The sequence below is a fragment of the Achroia grisella genome, unplaced genomic scaffold (genome assembly GCF_030625045.1).
Source record: "Achroia grisella isolate CSIRO2021 unplaced genomic scaffold, CSIRO_AGI_Agris_v1 utg512, whole genome shotgun sequence".
Lineage (NCBI taxonomy): Eukaryota > Metazoa > Arthropoda > Insecta > Lepidoptera > Pyralidae > Achroia > Achroia grisella.
Window position 1 is genome coordinate 1,617,664 of NW_026712906.1, and position 23,244 is coordinate 1,640,907.

General features: G+C 31.4%; 3 protein-coding genes and 1 pseudogene across 3 annotated transcripts; 1 reads left to right on the forward strand and 3 right to left on the reverse strand.

Annotated features, from left to right (window-relative positions):
- Nucleotides 1-259: 259 nt before the first annotated feature.
- On the reverse strand, nucleotides 260-1,672 carry LOC131846805 (essential MCU regulator, mitochondrial). Its single transcript, XM_059196212.1, has one exon. It carries the CDS (start codon nucleotides 1,584-1,586, stop codon nucleotides 1,320-1,322), a length of 267 nt encoding a protein of 88 aa, XP_059052195.1. The 5' UTR covers nucleotides 1,587-1,672; the 3' UTR covers nucleotides 260-1,319.
- Nucleotides 1,673-1,999: 327 nt separating this feature from the next.
- LOC131846784 (ADP-ribosylation factor-binding protein GGA3) lies at nucleotides 2,000-6,630 on the forward strand. The gene is made up of 8 exons (XM_059196181.1): nucleotides 2,000-2,162; nucleotides 2,241-2,539; nucleotides 3,170-3,439; nucleotides 3,813-4,023; nucleotides 4,109-4,405; nucleotides 4,699-4,825; nucleotides 4,920-5,526; nucleotides 6,065-6,630. Exons 1-8 carry the CDS (start codon nucleotides 2,126-2,128, stop codon nucleotides 6,275-6,277), a joined length of 2,061 nt encoding a protein of 686 aa, XP_059052164.1. The 5' UTR covers nucleotides 2,000-2,125; the 3' UTR covers nucleotides 6,278-6,630.
- A 2,067-nt stretch (nucleotides 6,631-8,697) lies between these two features.
- Nucleotides 8,698-14,063, reverse strand: LOC131846744 (target of rapamycin complex subunit lst8). The gene is made up of 8 exons (XM_059196126.1): nucleotides 13,925-14,063; nucleotides 13,192-13,322; nucleotides 12,392-12,544; nucleotides 11,934-11,995; nucleotides 11,593-11,746; nucleotides 10,809-10,999; nucleotides 9,677-9,819; nucleotides 8,698-9,540 (listed from the first exon to the last, which is right to left on the reverse strand). Exons 2-8 carry the CDS (start codon nucleotides 13,318-13,320, stop codon nucleotides 9,425-9,427), a joined length of 948 nt encoding a protein of 315 aa, XP_059052109.1. The 5' UTR covers nucleotides 13,321-13,322; nucleotides 13,925-14,063; the 3' UTR covers nucleotides 8,698-9,424.
- A 1,283-nt stretch (nucleotides 14,064-15,346) lies between these two features.
- Nucleotides 15,347-17,826, reverse strand: LOC131846673 (uncharacterized; annotated as a pseudogene).
- Between the last annotated feature and the right edge of the window lie 5,418 nt (nucleotides 17,827-23,244).

The following is a 23,244-nucleotide window of genomic DNA, read 5'->3' on the forward strand; positions in this document are numbered from 1 at the left end:
TTATATTCTGTTGCAATGATACTGTCAATACTTTAGGCAATAGATGCATTTTGGAACCATCAACACATTTAATATTGAAGTCTTATATGCACCAGTATCACTTGTACCTAGTTATTTATTATTGCTTTCTTATTCCTAGATATTTTGCATTTTAATTGAATATAATGAAGGCTCCTACAGTTAAATGTAAATCTTAACATATTCAATGTAAAAATAGGAGAATATAAAGAGTGACTTCCATGAAATTGAAAGACTGATATCATGCCATTTTAGCAAGTCATTTATTTAACACTTTCACTTATAAAATATTAAAGCACAAATTAATGTGACAACATACTTTTTAATTTTGGGACAGAAATGTTTATATGCTATCTACAATTATTATGAATATACAATTACATGTATGTTGTTTTACATAATTTGACAGTATGCTAAAAATAATAAGTTTATATATTTTTGTTCCTATTTAATAAATATTTATAATTCATAAAATTAACAATAGACTGGACTTAAAGAAAATATATACAAGTTACACATAGCCCTCCATGTACTGCAAATATTTATACACACTTGTGCAAGAGTGGTAAGATAGGTCATGGATGTGGAAAGAACAATAATGTGTGTGTAAGTAAAATGCACACTTGTCCATACTACATTCTCCCATATCTCTGTGAATGAGGGCCACAAACACTAAATAACTTTTATTTGATTTTGTCCTGAGATAAACAATGGTAAATGTACATGTATTTCTTATTAATATTACCTATAAATTGGAGTAGTAATATAAAATGACTAGATTTCACATACAAGGATGTTGTATTACTATTCCAAGAACTTGTACACACATATTAGCATGATGCATTTAAATATTATTTATTACTAATGTTTTGTTTAGTTGTACAGTTATACATTTGTACATAGTAAACTGCTGATATTGAAGTTTTATATTGTAATACATATAAATTATGTAAATATAGAAAATTTATGATGTCACTAATATATAAATTGAATGTCCAATGATTACTAAATATAAATAGTGCAATATTTGGAAGAAAAGCTTGAGCTCAAATTACGATAATAAAGATTTTTGTAACAAACCTATACTTACTAATAAACTATGATAACAAACTTTGTTTTTAAATAATTTAGATTCACCCATATTATCTGAAAAGAAATATATTATATTTCAATGCAAACAAGTTTTAGAACAGATAAATAATTTAAAATAAATATATAATATACTGTGAATATTATCCTACGTAATGTTATTCGAGCCAAATATATAATAAATATTGCTTGTTACCCTTCAGATTTCTGCATTAGTCATCGTCGTCATCATCATCAGAAGGCACAAACAGTTCATTCTCTTCCAAGAAGTTAGCTATGTTTTTACTAATAGCAGCTCCAATAAGTAGGCCTGGTATAACTGCACACACTACGCTTACTAGACCAAAGGGTTTCTTCTCTGGTTCTGGTAGAATGGCACCAGTTGGAGTCGTAGTGGCAGTCCTCTTTTGAAGGGCTTGTTCATGACGAGACAAATTCTTGGTCTGGACCATTAGTCGAGAAATTCTTGAAATAATCATATTGCGTTAAAATTAGGTAATGTTATAATATTTGGGGAATTATTTTTAGACTGAAATAATAAGAATATGACAGCTATGTACTTTAATCACAGACTACATATTCTTACAATGACAGTCAGGAAACTGTCAAATTGTTGCAAATAAGGCTGATACTACACGACTGTGAAACGCCGCACATAACTCGTAGCTAGCAGCTCTCTTTGTGATAACATTGAAATATTGTACTAGAGGTATAAAAAAGGAACCATATCACCATGCTACGTGACTAAGTACCTAAAACCGCACGGTTTATTAGAATTTGTTATATAAAAAAGCTACTATCATTATGTAGGTCTTCAATAATCCTCTATGGCTCTTCATGATCTGAGAAATGCAATTTGTCAATGTACTCTGTGCTTCTTACAAATCAACATTATAAACAAATGTCAAACAATTAATATTGTTATTTGAATTACAAAATAAATCTATAAAAAATAAAAATAATAAACCGTGTGGCTCACTCAATTTGCAATAGATGATTAAAAATTTTGTTTAATAAAATGAATGTTACTCTCACAAGTTTGGAAGCATTAATCTGTAAGTACCGATATATTTTTCATAATAATGTGGTAAATAAACTTTCTTGTTTTACTTACGTGATGTTTCTTCAATCAGTAAAAGCTACGCACGAATCTCTGTCATGTCCGGATGCAGCGGCTTTGGGAGCATTCTGTGCAGTCATGCAGGAGCACAGCGATGGACCGCAGCTGGCGGCACAGGCCCTGGCGGCCAGAATACATACCCCAAATGCTAAGGAAGCACTTTTATCTCTCCAGATGATAGATCGCTGCATGCGTCGCTGTGACGCTAATTTTCACGCAGAAATCGGAAAGTTTCGTTTTCTAAATGAAATGATAAAACTTGTCTCTCCAAAATATTTCGCCGACAGAACTGCACCGAAAGTTCGCACTAGGGTAAGGGATTCGAAATTTATCTATTAGTATGCTATTTTTACATCATTTATTGTAAAGCGATATGTGTGATATAAGTAAAATATTGTAGTGAACATCAACAAACACCATCTGATGAAAAATTATTAATACAACTTCTATCTTTTTCAATTATTTCATTCTCAGGGTGCTGTAATAGGAAGTTGACAAACATTTCACAATTGCACAAAATATTGACACCAGACATAAAAGTTTATTTCAAATATCCTAATTCGTATTTAGGCATTCATTATTCCCTACATTTCAAAAACTTGCTCAGTTCTGCATTTATTACATAACTATAATCTAAACTATTATAATATTGTATAAAATCTATAAAAAATAATATAATTTATTTATACATTGGCTTTTTTTTAATATTATGATGTTATCTTATATGTATATTTAATTTTAATTTCACAGATTAACATACTTGGATAAATTTCATGGTTTCACTTTAATAAAATATATCCAAAACTTTTGTGCAATAAATAAGAATAATCTTCTTTTAAAATGAATGCATAAATATATATTTTATATCAGTATATGACTATAATTTTGTATGTTATAATTCTTATTAAATGTGTCCATTATAAGTCTTAATTATTATTCAAGGTGCTACAATTGCTACATGCATGGTCTATTGAATTTCCCAATGAATCAAAGTTCAAAGTTGCATATGATATGCTAAAAAATCAAGGTGTTGTCAAAGAAACACCCCCTCCGCTCCCACCAGAGGATGCAGCACCATTACCACGTATCCGGGCAAGAAATGCAACATTTGAGGATGAAGAAAAATCTAAGCTACTTAAAAAGTTACTACAGAGCAAGAAACCTGAAGATTTGCAACATGCAAATAGACTTATAAAAACAATGGTCCGAGAGGTGAGTTCATAATTTGTTATTTTGTTTTTTACACTAACAAAGTAGTACATAATGGATACACCAGATTTTACTCATCCTTAATTTATTTTCTATAAATTTATTTTTGTTACCTAATTATAATCATAATGAGGAATAAATGACATGTATCTATATAATAATAATATGTTTATTGCACACAAAAAAAATTTACAAAAAAAAGAACATTATATAAAGCTAAACAAAAGGCTGCCTTATTGCTTTAAGCAATCTCAGACTAAGTTAAAACCATACATTAAATTAGTCTCAATCAGTGATGGCAAATTATAAAAGTAATATGCCACTCATCTTACTTCTACCGTACAAGAAATCTGATACATAGAGGTTAATATTTCAGGATGAACGTCGTAGCGAGGTGAATAGCCGTCTAGCCCAAGAAGTAAGTGCTGCTTTGGACAGTGCTGGTTTACTACGAGATATGTTAGACCATGCTTGGAACGCATCGCCAGATGAGTTACAATTGATCCATGAGCTCCACGAAAGTTGCTTGAATCTGCGCCCAGCTTTGCGCAGGCTTGCAGCCTCTGACACTAAGGCTGATAACATGAGTATGAAATATTACATAACAATCCTACAGCTTTATTAACTAAAACATATTTGAATCTCATTTTTATAATTCTTATGTTATTTCAGGCGATCTCCTGCATGCGATTGATCTACTAGATGAAGTTACCGGAAGATACAATTCATTTATTTCCTATGTAATAGGAAAGAATGGAGCTACTGCAGTGTCAGCATCAGCACCGGAATCAAGTAGTCAAAGTTTACTAGATTTTGCTGGAGCCAGTGTATACAAAAATACAGAACAGGAACCAAAGAATGACATAGCTAAAAATAATGTTATAGATGAGCTGGGTGATATATTTTCAACTCAGAGTAGTTCTCGCAATATTGCAGAACCTTTAAAGCCTGTAAACTTAATATCTAGTGGTAAGAATATGTCAATAGTTTTTATGTATTACTAGCTCTGCTCACCGTTTTAGTCGCGTCAAATTTATACTGTTATTGTGTTGTATAAGCAATATTATTGTAAAGTTTCATTAAAATCCATTCAGTATTTTTTACGTTAAAAAGTAACATATCCACACAGACTAACTTTCGGTTTATAATATTAGTAAGATATATTATTAATTTATAACAACATCAGTCATTTAAGCGTCACTTACGTGAATTCTTGTTTTTAGTTGTATGTTATAATTATATGGAAAAATATTTTTTTTTAGATGATGTTGACCTCCTCGTTGAAAAGGATAGTAAAAGTGAGGGATGGAATGAATTAGATTCCATTGGAGAACAACTTATGAAACAATCATTACCTAATAACGCAAAGAGACTAGATGGTTTTAACAGGTATGGTATTTGCTAAAATTAGAAATAATATAAGTAATCATAATTGTATTGTGTTGTATTTTATTGAATCAAATTTATTTAATTTCTTCTTCAGCAAACCATCAAAGAAAATACCAATGAATGCATTAGAAAAGTCTCCTAAACATGGGACTGAAATTGCTACTAATGACGCTATGTTGGACTTGGATTTCTTTACAAAAAAACCTGAAGTTAAACCAATTCCACCTTCACAATCTCCAAAAGTCGTGACTGTAAATGATGATGTTATGGTGGACATAAGCATAGATGTAAATTCGTCTTCAAATAATGTTATTAATAACAATTTGAAAAAAGATAATTCCATTGATAATATTTTGAATATAAGTTTGTCTTTAGATAATGATGCCAAATGTGATAATGTTGAAACTCCTGTAAGAAATAAGGATGACAATTCAAGTACTGAAAGTGACAAAAAAGATAATGTTGAGAATAATAAAACTAGTGATGTGAAAAGTCTCTCAGATATAAATGTAACATTACACAGTGTTCAGCCCAGCACTGTTCCTTCATTTACTGCTTTTGAGGAAAAGGGAGGTATAACAGTGGTGTTACATTACTGTAAAGATAAACCACGGCCTGATGTCAATGTTATTGTAATATCAACAACTAGCAAAAATAAATCGCCCATTGTAGACTATAAATTTCAAGCTGTGGTTCCAAAGGTAACTTATTATTTCCAAAAGTACTTATTATACATTAATTATTGTGTACTTATTTATTATGAATAATGCATTTTTTTCTCGGTGGGCTTCTTACTAAGTTAAAAGTGGGAACTAAGTGTCAAAATCTCAAAAATGAATCTAGTGATTGTGAGATATATATATTGCATTGTTATGTAATCATATGACTTTCTTTATTTCTACCTATAGGTGTAGATATGTTTGGCTTTCTTTCTTCTCTCTAGTATACTTTTGCATTTTCCTAAACATGGATACTTTAATATTATTTCTGTGTTATTTATGACATGTTAAGGTATAAGCTATCCATTGCATCATGTGTGAAGTTAAAAGGATGATGCTGTAAACTTAGGGCACGATGCAACAGATACCTTAAAATGGTTGAAAAATGGTATCAACAAGCACTAGTCGTATAACTAACTTAAATCAGTAAATAATATGTGTTACTCAAATTCATAAATGAAAGCCCTCCCATATGTTCTTCTAAAAGAAATTTTAATGTGTTTGTTTTGCTAATTTGCAGGGATGTAAAGTTCGTCTACTCACGCCATCCGCTACGTCATTGCCCGCTTACAATCCATTCTTACCGCCACCTGCATTAACGCAAGTGATGTTGATCGCCAGGCCATCGTCTTTTCCGGAGATCGACATGAAGTTTGTCCTCACATACACGTGCGATGACGAGTGGTGTTCGGAAATGGGGGAAATTAATCAGGTACCTCTGGACGACGTATAGTAGAGATACCTCCTAAATATAGTGTGAGACACGGATCAATACATTTAAATTATATTAAGAACATCATTCTGTAAGACTCACTTCTTTTGTATTAGTATCATTGATTATACTTTTTATCTATATTAAGAAATTTTAACAGAAGGATTATGTAACAATTTTACATAAAACATAATGTAATTTTTTTTTTTGGAACAACCATGCTTAGGTTTATCCAAAAACTATTCTTATTAATGCTTTGAGCGTGATGCATGTCTCTTGGTTCATCTATCTATCTATCTTGGTTACTATTTGAAACTGCATTACTAATATAACTAAACGAGTTTTAAAACGAAAATTAAAAAAAAACCTTATTTACCATAAAATTATTCGTGTTAATTAACTTAAAATTATTTTTGTAAGCAAATTATATATTATAAAATATTATACGTGTTTTACGTATAATATTTTATAATATATAATTTGCTTACAAAAATAATTTTAAGTTTTCATAAGCCATTTACATAGCTAAAAACAAAAATGCAACGTTACATTGTTCCTCTTGTGTAGGGTAACATCTTCAAAAATAGATGTCGTTTATAATTTGTCTATAGTTGTACTACCCACAAGATACCTTGCTTTTAGCATTGAATCTGTTTAATTACCTGTGATATTATTAATTATATTAATGCAAAATAAGTTTATGGTCACCCCATTACTGAATTACCAAACATAACTTCATAACGGTTTTGTATGGTTGTTCAATGTAAATAACACATTATTCACATTTTATTATTATAGTTATTAAACATTGAAAAGGAGTGAGTCATTTGCATAACTTCCAGCAGATTTTGATACTACCAGGAAAACGAGCCGTCATCCGACCTGAACGAAAGCGATAACCACTATTTATAAATATGGGCAATAAATACAATTAATCACAGGATATATACTAATAATGTGGGTAATATTAAGTAGCCTAAATTAAAATAAATAATATATACATCTACGCTGCTTGCGCTCGCCCTGATGAATCGTGAAAAATCCCATGAACTGGAAACTAAGGTGTTTCTCCTCTTTTGGCACGGGAGAATTAAGAGCAGACCGCTCTTTTATTACGATGTACATTACAAAATTAGACCCTTGGGGGGTGTTGCGTCAAATCGCAATTGTTGCGTGTGCTACCTACATCTATCTCTTGTACTATCCTCGAATGAAACGGACTTGAAAATATGTAAGACTGTAATCAAATGGGATTACGTACGAGTAGTTACACAAATGTAGATATCACAGATCTGTAAATCAAAGACATTCCACTTGCTCTGTGCACTTGTATATCTCTACATAAAATAAGTATAAATTATGTATTAAAGTAACGCATGTTTATGCGAATGCTTATTGATTTATTGCATTGGCTATACTTACTACTGAATTAAAATTTAGACTGCTAATGAGAGATGTATATTTTGTTCTAGTCGGAATTGTTCTGTTACAATACTAAGATATTATTTTAAATATTTAATAAGTATATAGTTTTGATTATATTTCTATGAATACAGCATACACTTGTAAATGAAAGATCTTAATTGTTACAAAAAAGATTTGATCTAACAAAATACATAGATTCAATCAAAATATGTTATTAATGCATTGTTCTCATCTCAAATGTATCGTAAAGCTAGTATCACTTACATTGATTGAACAGTAGTATTCAATGTGATCATTATAGAATATTTAGTTGCATTTATCTGTACAATTTAATAAATACAATATATACATATATTATTTATAATGCTGTTGCCGTGCAATACATATAAGTCGTGACTTAATTATACATAATTACTATAATTAACTTATTAGAATATAATGTTATCATATTTACAGAGGGATTTTATTTTATATGTTGACCTATAATAACCTATTTATTTTCTTTACTTCGATGGTGGCAAACAAGCATGCTAAACAGTCACCGTAACCTAAAGATTCTTAAATTTCGCGTGTGACGACCATAAAAATTACAAAAGTGCAATTTACGATTTCAGGTTTACGATATTCATCAAAAGATAATTATGATTATTGAATTAAGTAAGCCATGATTCACATGGAGAACGGAAACATTTAATTATAATTAATAATAATATTAAATTTCTAATATTATATATGTTTAAAATATCAAATTGTATATGTGTAATTAATTATAAAGAATATATCCGGCATTCGATTATTTGTATTACAAAACAAAATCTTTCGAAACTCCTAGAATCAAATAATGATGAACGGATTATAATTATCGCTACCAATATGATAGAAGTAGATTCAATGCCGAAAAGTACATTATATATTCAATAATATTACCAATTTAAGAACAATTGAAATCACTCACATAGGGGAAATATTAAAATAATACGACAAAATATATTTTATTTATATATTCAAAGAAAAAATTCATACAACATACACATTTACACAGTAAATGCTAAATATAATGTTACAATATATTTACATGCTTATAAAAAAATACTCTACACTGTAATAGGCTAAATGCCACTGTGGCAACAACTTGTGGTAGTAATGGCAGCCTTTGGCCCGGCAGCGACATTAAGACGAGTGATATATCTTTACATTATTACATAGTATAAAATGAAGTCGCTTCCGTTGTCTGTTCGGTTAGATCATTCAAACAACGCAATGGATTTTAATGCAGTTTTTAGTAATAGATTCACGAAGATAGTGATTCAAGAGGATGGTTTCTATGTATAATATATGTACACCCATACGAAGCCAGAGCGGTATGTACCAAATCAATTTCCGAATTATATTCTTATGAGAGACCGATGCTTAAAACGTAACGGCAGACGATGATTATAATAATTAGTTCCTGTTTATTACATACTGTAGTTGTAATCTTTAGTAGGTATAAAAGTCCAAAATCAAAAATATTGAATTAACAATAGAAAATATTTAATGTTTATATAGCGAAAGTGATATAGATTGTTTATATCAATTACATTCTTGTCACTCATTAAATATAGATAGCCCAATTTTGTTATTTATATCTACATATATTTACAGCATCATGGCTATTACGTATCATATAACAGCAGTGTTACCACTCATGTATTGCCATAACTTTGTACAAAATTTCGGTAATTTCTATTAAACTAGTATAGACTAGGCGGCTTGGTCTCTGAAGGCCAGTGCTGTGATAGGCTTCTGATGTCCGCAGTACTCTCTCTCGAGTGTGCCCTTCTCAACGTCCCAAAGTCGCGCGTAACTATCCGAGGAACCTGCAGACGACAATAGCTTAATGCTCGGTGTCGGAGAGGCCAAAAGGCTCACAATATATATATATATATATATTAAATTCCACTTAATCATGATAATGTTACTATTATTACGTTAAGTATTGAAAGATGTACTGACCAGTAAAGAGGTACCGCGAGTCGACACTGAAGGCGGCGTCCCACACCCAGCGCTGGGAGTCGTGGCGCAGCTCGCGCAGCAGCGTCCAGTCCGACGTCCGCCACACTTTCGCCGAGCAGTCACCAGAGGTCGTCACCAACATGCTGCCGTAATGCACAAATTAACTAAACTATTACTTTCTCTGATTTCAAAATGCGAGGCAATATGTACTGCACGTATGTACTTCGACATGAACGAAGGTAATTAGGAAGTCTTGGCATATAATTTATTTTATTTTATAATAAGAAAAATGACCATAGAATATGTTGATAAATGTGGTTAAAGAAATTTGGACAAAGACCACCTAATATTTTTTTACTTATTACTAAGAAAAAAAGTATTCTTTCGTATACAAACCAAATAAAACTATCCAGCATTTATAGAATAGAATAGAATAGAATAGAAAATCATTTATTCAAATAAACTTACATTGAAGCACTTTTGAATAGTCATTACATTTTTTTTAATCTACCGCTATTTAATTTTTAATTTTTCTAATCTATTTATAAATAGTTTAAAGAAATGTTGCTTTTTCTCAGCTTACTTCTGACCATGCAATGGATTATGATATTGTTTTCATTATCATTTAGAGAATTTCTTATACAAAGTTCAAAAACCATATTTAAAGTAAGTTTGATTGTTAGATAGTAGCTCTTTCAATCCTTCATCATCACAGCCTGGAAGATGTCCACTGCTGGACCTTCCCCAAAGATCTCCACGACGATCGGTCCTGCGCTTCTCGCATCCATCGCCTTCCAGCTCTTGACTTGACTCTTTCAATCCTTAACTAATTATAATACAATTTCGCAGGTTGTAGTACGTGGAATAGTGTAGAAATGGTAAAAATAGGAGCGAAATTTGATTAAATTATTAAAGCCATTCTGTTTAATTTGTATTCATACTGGATTAAAAAAATATCTCTAATTACTAAGACTAATTTACTCAACCTGTTGGTTGTATATCTAATATTTTCTCTATTGGAGTATTTAATTAAACTAGTGCTAGTTGGTAGTTTGTCTTCAAGCAAAACTTAAAAATGTAAAGTAACAACAAAATTAAACCATGACTGGAAAGATTCTGTAATTCAACATACGTGGAGTCGAGACTAAACTTGCATCGGAGCGCGTATTTCTTGTGCGCTTGTATGTGCTTCTTAGGTACAGGGCGCGGAGGCTCGCCGTCCAGTGCCCACACGTAACAATTGCCTTTGTTGTTCACAGCCGCCATCAATTTGCCCTCGGGGTCAATGGCTATATCCTGGATGGACGCCTCTGCTTCAGGTATCTACAATGAATTCAAACCGCAAACATAGAATCAAATATATCGAGTATAAATATCCGAAGTAAGAGTAAATTATTAGACTTAACCTAATTTAACATAGCGACATCCATTTCTGTGATTTGTATACAATTACAAAAATACTTCAGGTATTTTACTTATTTTAGGTATTTTACACGTTTTTAACATTTAACTATGTTTTGTATATTTTTTAAAACATCATCGTCATCAAAAGGAAACCCTGAGATAGCATAGTTTCATAGTTTGTAATCTTACATATAAAATTCTTGTGTCACAATGTTAGTTACCATACTCCTCCCAAACGGCGAATGTTTATGAATATTCAGTAGGTCTGAGAATCATCTACTATCTATTTTTCATACCCCTAAGTGGTAAGGGATATTCACCCCTAAATATATTTTTTTTATTTGTTTTGACATAATATTTTATTTTCATTTTATTATTATTTAGGATTGAAAAATACATACAACCCTAAATTTACACGCATCTATCACCAACCCCTATTTTTGAATAGCGATATTAATTTATATGGAGAAACAACGTTTGCCAGGTCAGCTAGTAAATAAATAAAATCATACCAATTGTTCATTTTGATCAGTCCTCAGATCCCACATGTGAATGATACCGCTCTGGTCTCCAACCATAATCTGAGTCTGATCGGGGTGCAGCACGACAGCATTCACTGGCGCAGGTACCTGGAAGATGCCCTGGCACTGCAACTGCCGGCCAGCCCTATAGATAAATTTTGAAGTTCATTAACCAAATTGTTAATAATTAAACTTACACAGCAATAAAATATTACTGTAGTCTAGTCAGAGTTTTTATTTAGTAGTAATTTTTCAATAAGCTGTACCACCGCTGGTCACATGATCCTGTAGCGTAATTTGAACATTATTTTGTATATTTTATTATAAATTACCTTGGATCCCATATTTTAGCTGTACAATCCTCACCACCTGTGTACATCCATTTTCCATCTTTCTGTAAAAATATTTTAAGATTTATCAATTTAATAATGACAATGCAGAATTTTGCCTTATATTGTAGATTGCATAAATAAAGACTTTCATTCTACTATATAAATTGTGTGAATACATAATTCACAAAAGATACTCTATATAACACTGTAATACTCTATGTTTTAGAAATTCACCTTATAATATAATTCAACTGTAATAATTACTGTGAAATGACTTCCTACAAAATATTGAAACATTTAATGTGATTTAATAATAATATTACTCTTTCATTTACACTTAAAATATAAGTACAAAAATAATGTAGTAAAATAAGATAATTGTGCTTAACTAAAGATGGCCTTCTTGAATACAGCAATCTCTTACAGACAATTTAACATATACTTGTTCAGGAACTCACTTGAAATCCTACTCGTGTTACATTTTTGGTTACACCTTCAAAGTTCATAACGGGGTCAGGGTTAGCACTGGCCAGGTCATACATCCGGATGTGCTGGTATCCACATGCAGCAACCATTTGTCCATTGGGAGTGATCTCCAGTGCATTCACTTGCTGTAAATAAAGAATATGGAATTATAACTTTACTGCTAAGCTTCATTATTAATTGTATAGTAGATATGCTATTTTTTTTTATATAACTGCAATGGCAGCTTCTCTGTCATACCTCTTGTTACCACTTATGGTAACTATCACACAGAGATACCTATATAGAAAGTATATCAAGTCAATAGTTGATGATAGTATTCATGAAGCTGAATAAATTTCCTTATAAGTAAAGTCAAATACTGAAAAGAAGGGGAAGAGGATTGTTAGTATGTGGTATTATTGAGCTTATTTCCAACAACGCTCCCTGTCTGGTCCACCCACACCATATGGAAACTATCATGATAAAACCTAGTGAATTTGTAAGCAATGACCTGACTTCATGCTCATCTTACACTGCTGCCTAGCCAACAACACAAGGATTCTATTATCAGCAATAAAAAAATGTACACATTTCTTTAAATCTTGCATACTGTGCAATCCTGTGACCAATAAGTATAAAAAGTGCAATCATTCTCAGTTATTTTTTTTTTTTAATTAAACTGATTCAGTTCCCTGAGCATTGGCTTTACCTGATCCTAAAAAACAATATAATATTTTTTTTTTATTTTTCATAAAGTGGAATTATTGCTTAGTGTTTAATGGTAATAACTCACTGAGTCGGGATGTTGCATGGTTCGTAGGCATACTCCACTGTGTGCCTGCCATAGTTTGATGGTGTGGTCATAGCCACCAGTCACAAGAGCAACTTGTGACCCCCCACCAGTGTTGTTATCACCAGCCATTCCTGTAAAGTATATTTCAGCAAGAATGTACTATTATCTATATTTTTGATAATAACCTCTAGTATATATCTAATCTTATTCTATAATGAACTTCTATATTGTCTACACTTTACTAATATTTGAAGTACTTCATCTATGTACATATTCCCAAAAATATATGTATTTCAATATTTGGATGTTGAGTGATTTCAGGTATTTTGTATAATATTATTTTATTATTACACTCAGAAACAAGTCAGTCTATTTGTGTCTTGTGTAGTCTATTGGATAAAAATAAAAAAACTATTTGAAAAGCATTTGTTTACATCAAACAATTTTAACTATTATTTTAGTAAAAACTACTTTAAAATACTAATGTTAACTATTAAAATTCATGATTCGCGAATATAGAGACAGACGCTGTCTGTTCACAATAATCTCAACAACTTCTAAACGAAATTTCATGCAGTGTTCATATATTAATAGAATAATTCCTCATGAAAGATTGTGTCCAATATATATTCTGATAAACGTGCGAAACCGGGAAGTTCCACTAGTTTAGAATAATTGTTAGGGTAACTGTAATAAGGCATGTCAAAATAATTAATCAGTTAATCAAACATACCGATTAAACACTATGCAAACAATGTCGCTGAACGGAAGGTAAATTATTTATAAATTTTTAGACTTTTCAATAGCAATGAAAACAAAGATATATCAATATTTATTTCAATAATTAAATTTTGTCTCAATGTTTTTGATTACATGGGTTGACATTTGAAATTTGTCAATTGTGACATTGACGCCAGTTCAATATTCTGACTTTAACAGCAGCAAGAATAAGAGTGTATTATATTATCAAATATATTTAATAAAAATTCTATGCTTTATACGTCGTACGGATGAAAGTAACAGAATTTAAAACAAATTAATCACTAGTACAAGAATTTCGAGATATCTACATGGATCGTCTTGAACAAATCAAATAACATTTCAATTACATAATTCGGTTGAACAGTGATTAAAATCTGTTCCTTGTCCCACTGTAACAATCATATATTTCCTAAAAATTAAGTAATGAACAATAACAGACTTACAATGAGCTCATTTAAGCAGAACTTTAGTATAACTCCATGGTAAGTTCTATGGAGTTTATGGTGGCTTTAAGCTGCCAACCTGCGTCAAATTATTGATGAAATAATCCCAGTGTCACCAGCATAAGTTTTTTAATATCAAATTTAGCCTTTTTACATTGTAATATAAATACTGTTAACTTTATGACATACTAAACATAGAAAAATGGAAAACGGCCATGCCCTAATTTTTTTTAATGAACTTCTATAGTTTTTTTTTGTAAATACAAAGAAAAATTCATAAATACCGTAATATGTGAAAGTTCTATAAGGCAAGGAGAATAAAACATATATATCGTCTTTACAGAAAAATCAATATATTTTAGACAGAGCTTCACACATCTTTAAAAATCAAAAGAATGAATTAGTTTCTTCCTATAATACGCCGCCGTGCCCGCTTTGTAAACTTGTTATCCAGTTACTTTCCGTTTTCTCAGGTGGTTTGTTAGTACATATAACTGAATTGGACCTTTTTTATTTAGTTTTAACCGGAAAATCGGATAAAGTTGGCAACATTACTGTGGTTATCATTCGTTCCTATAGTTGGTATTCATGCTTCCTCTTGTCTATCCATTATGGCTTTTTTATGTATGGCGTTGTCCTTAATTATTTAACTGTATTGATAGTTTTTTTTTAGATATTTGCAAAGTGCCTTCGTCTGTAGGCCTAAATAAACAAAGTACAGTATTCTATTTGTCAGAGTACATTATATTGACATTTATATACCTACTTACAAATGTGCGATGTCAAAAAGCTTAGCTATAAATATAAATGACACTGTATTATTTACTTACAAATTTTAAATATTTGGACGAGTTTGTAGGGTTAAGGTTAATCGGGGTAAACACTAAGAGATAAAGTAGGATCTTTCATGAGTTTTTATTAAAATCAAATCTCTAATAGTAAAAGACAAATTGAAAAATAGAATATTTTATATGAAATTACTTTATTGAACATGTAAAATCCGTATTGACATGAGGAATGCTAATTCTCATTTATAAAATAACACAAATGTAAAATTTGAGAGACAAATCACATCGAAAACCTACCTAGTAACTAACTAAAAATACAACATACACATCAATTTCCTATAATTATTTAAATTGCCCAGCATGAGACTGCCCATGCTGCCTGTTTTCTTAGCAGCTAAGTTTGGTACCATTATCAGCATTGAAATTTACAATGAGAAGAGGTAGGTTTAACTAACAGTAAGCCATTATATTTTATGAAATGGTCTCTAATTTTACATGTGGATATAGTTTGACCAAAACTGTTATGTCAATGAACATGCACAATTAATTGAAATAACATAGTAAATTACAATTATGGCAAACTCATTAATACAAAGCACAGCTTCAGAACATAAGGGTTGCACAGCAATTGCAGTGCTAGGACATATAAGTTTTGATGAAACCAGAAGTGAGGTAAATATTAAATGTGAGCATCCAGTAGTCACAGCGAACTTAACAAGGGAGGTCTAACTGTACAATTCCCCAGTGTATACATGCTAACACTTAAACATTATTTTTTTTGAGGCTTAGAACCTAGACCCTAGCCTGTGGTGAAACTTTCCAAACTCTGCAGTCCTCTTACATACACTTCTATTCCTATTAATACTACTAAAAATTAAAAGTAGTTCATTAACAATCAACAATTTCATCGAGTGGACCAAGAAATTAATCTAAAATCATTAAAGGGAAGCAGAATTACAATTATTTAAATCAATTTAATTATATATTTAAATGCTGCATAAAATGAAATTGTAAATTGTTTCACAGACTTTGGAAAGTCAGTCCCATTTTACTTTGTAATAAATTAAGTCCAGTAAATTATTCAATATGAACAGAAATGTCTTATATAGGCTGGGAGATCATTCGCTTTCTTCATCTTCCTCCTCTTCACCCTCATCATCCTCCGACTCTTCCTTCTTCTTCTTAGATTTCTAAAAAAAAAATATACATATTTGTATTATATATACATATTCATCTTAAATATAGTGATAAATTTAATAAAATGAAAACTTACAGCTGGCGCTGATGCTTTCTTGCCCTTCTTTCCACGCTTTTGTGCCTTCTTTCCACCTCCTTCGCCACCACCACCGTTAGCATTATATGATTCTAAGTCCTTTGTGTATTGCTCCTTAGCTTCGGCAGCCTTCTCTTCCCACTCCTGTACAAGATTAACAATACATGTATGAAATTATATTGAAATACTTAAGGAAAATGTAAATTATTAAGTTAATGCTTATATTACTCACACTCTTATCCTTCATTGACCTCCATATCTCGCCTCCCTTTTTGGCGATTTCGGTGACTTTTAGACCTGGATTATCAGCCTTAATTTGTTCTCTGGCACTGTTCAGCCACAGCATGTATGCCGACATAGGACGCTTTGGCTTGTCCGTCATTTTAACTTTTTTCCTGTAACGAAACATGGAAATATTAAAATAAAACACTGTACTATAGCTCGCAACAGGTTATGCGGGCCATGCGTGGCTCTATACGACCGCTATCGAGCCTTCGCTTCTCTGTAGGCACTCCTAGGGCGGCGTTTTGGCGGGAAACCCATTTAGAGACAGTAAAATCAGAAATTAGAATATTTAAATAATAAAACGATAAAAATACTTTAATATGCACCTAAAAACACGTTTTAATCATGAGTTACAATAGAAAAATCTTCAAAAATAGTTATCGCCCCATATAACGAGTTCACTGGCCTAGGCTTGGGTCGAAAGAGCCATTTTGTTTTCACATTTTGTGTTGAAAATACGCAATAACTTTAGATGACATAATTACAAAATAATCCCACAATTATAGAACTAAAAGTTGTAGAAGAACTGTTTCAGGGCTCCAATGGAAAAGATGTGAGAAATTAATTATTGAATAAAGGCGTCCTTCGCCATACCCACGCGTAGTAAGGAAAGTACGACGAAGCCTATAGCCATGTTTGAATGAGAATTCCAACGTGGAAAGAAAATTAATTTTGAGAATTACGCCTTAATAAACACGAATAGATATAATAAAACACTTAACTTTAATTAGAAAAATGATTAGACTTACCTGATGGCAAAAATTTTGAAATTATTTTTGAACTGGTACACAACCAAACTGTAGACGTAGAGAACCAGAAGAAAATGTATGGAGCTCAAGCAAATGTTCCCAGTGCAAGCTAGCTTGGGTCGTCTCGCGTCGGTACTACAGCGCCATCTATCTCGATCGCTGATTGGTCGAAATTCCCAACGCTACCAACAGCACAAAATCAATGAAGCATCTTGTACTACGTATATCCGTGACGTATAGATCCTATCGCGTATACAAATATAATCTCTGTGTTATTCAGTTAGGGTTGATAATAAATTGCAAATCCTCGTTCCATACATTTACTTCATAATAATATTTTGCTCTATTTTATATGATATATGCTTCTGAACAATAAAATATCGATGATTAGAGCTCATATATGTCCAAAATTATATTTTTAGAGAATTCTTGCTATATGTTTTCATAATAAGTATATCAAAATATGACCCAGTCCTCTTGAGGCTCCCCTTACCAGATTCCGACCAAAATTAACTCGCGGCTTATTTTAAATGCCGCCAACGTTTCGTTCGAAATCCTAAAAAGCGCGGCAAGCTCGGTGGGAAAGGGATGCCAATAAAACATAGCGCTTGAATGGTAGACGCGTTTGTTTACGATTTGATATTTCTTGAGAATCTGAGAATAGTTTTTATTTCCAAAGAAATAAGGGTGTAAAGCATTAGCGCTTAAGTTTATTGTGATAAAACACATTCTTTCTTCGGTTTCTTGGTTTAGGAATCTGAAATCTACAATAGTTATTGGCGAGCATATTTATTTCACTGTCCAATACAAGTTTCTTAGTCATTAGTTTGTCGATATTATTATAATAATATCTAACACAACTATTCTGTCTTAAAATAAATCTTCAAACAAAACATACTGATTAATTTAAAATTACTCGCTTCAGTAAGTTAGTACTTTTAACTACATTATGTTACCATGTAAAACATTCCGTATCTATGGGTTCCGTAATAATTTTATATCAAACTCCCCGATAAAATGTGTATTGAACTTGATACTTATTTACTTTAAAAAAATAAGAAAATGACCCAATATTTTGTCGTCGGATTTAGAGGGTTATACGAGTTACTGAATCTTATTTTCTATTGTATATATCTATAAAATCAATATGCACCTATCTATAGATCTATGATTGTTTCATTAATTACATACATATTCTAAGATATGGCGAACACATATTTCTATGGCATTTTAGACAATGCTGTCTCATTTTGATCATGACCATCATGACTTATTTACTTATAAGTATATATAAACAATTACATATAGGTATATCGTAGTCTAAAGAATGGTCAATATTAACTAAGCGGACACTGATTCAATATTCTGTACAATGTCAAATATGTCTTTTAGGGGACCGCAGATCAATTTGATATGGTAAACTACATAGATATTGTAGTAATGGGATACCATCAATATTTGTCGCAAGACGTAGATATTCTGTAGTAGTTCTAAGGCACGAAAACTAATCCTTATTTTTTCTGTCGGCGACTTTAGGGGCCAAACACAATACATTAGTGTTTAGATAACTTACAATAATATGTCAACATGAATAGGAATGGCTAAATCAGATATATGTGATGCTGTATTGCTGTGTTGCCCATATATTATTGAGTAGGTAGATTAACGTATTTATGAAACAAAGTACAATACATGCATGAATGCAAGATGCGGCGGGAAAAAGGCAAACAAGCATACGACCCACTTGACGAAGTGGCAACCGTCGTTTATTCACCATTTAAACCCAAATACATATTATAAAGCTACTTGCCGGGATAAAATATTATGAGACACATATTACATAATTACGCCCTTAACAGAATATGGGAGACCGACAGAATATACTTAATTGAGAGATTAAAGAATTTGAAATTGATAAAAATGCGTATACGAATGTTATAGGCACACTAGTAACTAAAAAAGAGAAAAGAAATACATACTTATGAAAAAAATATAGAAAGTAATTTGTTTTGTTAATTGAAGAGCACAAAGGAAGTTGTAAGTATATAATGCGAGACAAAGTATCTTCTGGTTTAAAAACAATAACGAAAGCTTTAGTTATTGTCCATAGAACCCGATGGTTTATGAGACAAAAAATGAGAATTGGGGAAATACGCCGAACCAACTTTACTTACTTATATTGTAAAAATAAAATGCTTTTACCACTCGGTTGTATATTGTATTTATTATTGATTAAATGCCCATAATAATTACGGATGTGTATTACAGTATTTCAGTTTTAAATTTAATTAAAGCCCACTCTTAAATTTTATCTATGTTGGTTCGTCCATTTGCCTATTATTCGAAAATACTAATTGTTGCAAATTGCCAGTTACTGGCAACTTACATTAATTTTGTATAGAAAAATAAATACATATTTCAAAAATGTTACAATAAAATATAAGCTGAAAACTGGAATTGTAGCATCATTTTATTAATTTAGGTATATATCTCGCCGTCAACGTATATATAATTAAACGACCGGTTATTGGTTAAATATTCCAATAATCATAATCTTATATCACAGCTCGTTATTTTATGCATTGGTAATTTAACGGAATTAATTTAAATTTCTCTTCAAAGCGTCAGTTAGTGGTGGCTTATGTAAGTAGGACCCTTTTTTATGTGTGTTTGTAAGTAGGTAGTCGATGTAGGTAACCGATCCCTAGAAAGGACTGTGGAATTGGCCATGTTTAAAATAAAGTAATATCTATTGAAAATTAAAGTATAAGAAAAAATGGTATTCATTATAAACTAAAACTTGTTAAATAAAAAAGAATTGAAACGTAAAATACCTATATTATTATTATTACATAATTTAGATAAAGTCAATATATATCGGAAGTTTGTGATCATCGGGACGTAGGTATGTACTGGTTGGTTATTGTCTATTACAATGTTTAATAATAATATTGTATAGTTACCGTTTCATACCTACTGATCCCTTTCTCCCCTATCATTGTGTTTCTATGTATTTACGAATGCACCCTTACATTTTGTGACAATAACTTTTTAACTGCCTATGCGTTTTAAATCTGATATAATCAGAATAATAGCGATATTTTTGTATTAAACTAGTACCTACTGCCGAGCTTCTGCGGAACAGAATTATATCAAATTAATATATATCGTAGCTCATGCAGAATCTATCATATAGTATAGGTACTGTAATGATATATAAAAATAGTAATAAAATTATATATATACAACAACACATAATCTCTGCTACATTTCATGATAGTTTTAGGCAACAAATAAAATTCTATTGCTAGCAATATACCGTTTCAGGTCGTTCTCTCCTGAAAACCATGGTTTCTATTAATTTAGCCATTCCTAGTAATTTAGCCACGATGGGCTTACTCACGAAACTCCTAGCAAAGTTCTTCCAAAGTCCAATGTTGCCAGTCAGCTGCCAGTATACCTACTTTTAACGGTAAAGACAAGCATGTTTCATTTTGTAACAAGGACATTTACTTATGAGCTATATAACATGACCTAATTGTCACTTTAATCTCTGAATACTTCAGTTTTTTGTCGCAGTGATATTTTGACATCGCAAACATTTTACATATTGCCAATTAATTGACTGTTTACAAATTATTGCGTGACTCTGCTAATGATAGGAATTTTAATAATCTCGGCATTCGATTACTAATATTTAGTATATGGATATGACATTGACGGTTTTTTTTTAATTAAATAAATATACCTACCTGTGTGTTACAGCAGATTTTTTATCTTGTTTCAATCCAAGGCAAAATGATATAATACTTACCCGTACATTAGTAGGTAATCCACTAACATGAAAGGCAGATCCAAAGAACTAATATTACTTTCTCTGATCGTCAGTCTATAAAATAAATTAAGTTGGTGTGTTGATTTTACATTTTGATTTGATCCTATTCCCTCAGCGCATCGTGTTCTAAAATGGATGCGAAATTGACATCAGTAATTTAGTATATCCTTGTTGGTGTAAAATACGTATATATACAGTATGATGCTAATTTAGTTATTTTGTCAACATCTTTCTTTTTTATCAAGTACCTATTATTTATTAAACTGCTCTAATTCTGAAAGTATGTTGATGATGATTTTTATATTGACAGTTAAATACTACAGCCGTGTAGTTGTTCTAGTTCCAAACTAATTTCGTTATAACTGAAGTTAATATCAAATTTCAACATCGTGGCTGGGTGTGAATGTAGCGGGTTATAAACATTCAAATATATATGTACATATACGTATACATACTGAGATGTATGCTGTTTATTTTAACTTGGTGATAATGGAATTGTGCATCCGCCTGTGCTAACGGTTTACGCTGGCGGTAGTGTGTGCAGGGAAAGGATGATAAGATGAGCATAAGGTCAGGTAAGTTAGTTCATCGTGGCAGATTCACCAGGAATTTATTTTGCTGGTTTCTAGGGGGAACCGGGTGGAGGTCAACCTGACAGTACACTGCTAGTAATGGAGTTATTATTCAACATTACTAACAATCCCCTTTCACATATGTATGCTCTTACCGGTATACTTACTCATGGAATATCTACGGAACATACACATTTTCTCGTTTGTTAGAGGTGCTCTTTATTATCAGAAGGCATAGGCTAGTAAACGTAAAGTATCACATTACAACTTTTATTAAGGATAGTTCATAACGATAGCGAAATAATGAGTACAATTGACGTGTAAATTACATCATTTACAAAATCTGTAACAAAGCACATTTATAAAAATTACTTGGGTACTGACAGAATGAAATCCTTTTGAAAGTAAATAAGGATTAAATATTTAGGTATTATATTATTACTAATTAAGTAGTATCATTTATTATACCTTTAAGTAATTTACATGATTTCAATGTGTGCACAAAATCGACGAATATAATTATTATTTATAGCACAGAACACAATGCATTACGAGGACTGCGAGATAGGTTATCGTTAATTGTTATGATTTGAACCCGTATATTTAACTTGTATAGGTACTTGCGAATTATGATTCCACCGACTGTTATCTATATATGGAAGATATGTAACATATTTTTACCATTTTATTCTAGTTATTATTATGTACCGTGGTTTTTAAAATGTGTAGGTATTTACAAATGTGAGGATTTCTTCCTTATCATTAGAATATTCTTGCATTGACGGCCCCATAGATATCAATCTTAAAATGATGTCTAGTGATGAAGCACACTGCTTTACTAGCGATGGTTGTGGGTTCGATTCCTACACACAGTTCGATTCATGCACACATTTATATTAATCAGTATGATTGTCTGTGGAGTATGTATTTTAAAAATATAATATAAGCTCCGCTTAGCTTTGGATTTATAATTATTATTCTTTATAGAAAAAATAATAAGAAAGAAGTCGGTACTGAGTTGCTTCATTTCTTGATAAAACAATTTGTTTTATCGTACTCATACTTTTCTATAAATGAAGAGATCCATTAATAAAAAACAAATGTGTTTAATTGTGCAATAAATAGTTACGCTACTAATTTGAAATAAGTAATTTTAATTTCTAAATGTTAGACATTATTAAAGCAAGCGTCTATTTAAAACGTAAAAAACACCACGTTATGTTATAACCGGTGTCTGTAATAATAAGTATCTACCTACTTACCCTAACCTACCGCAAGCCGAGGCGACGCCATACACGCTATTTGTGCGAACACAATGGGGAAGCCGGAGCCCTAAAAAGGGCGCA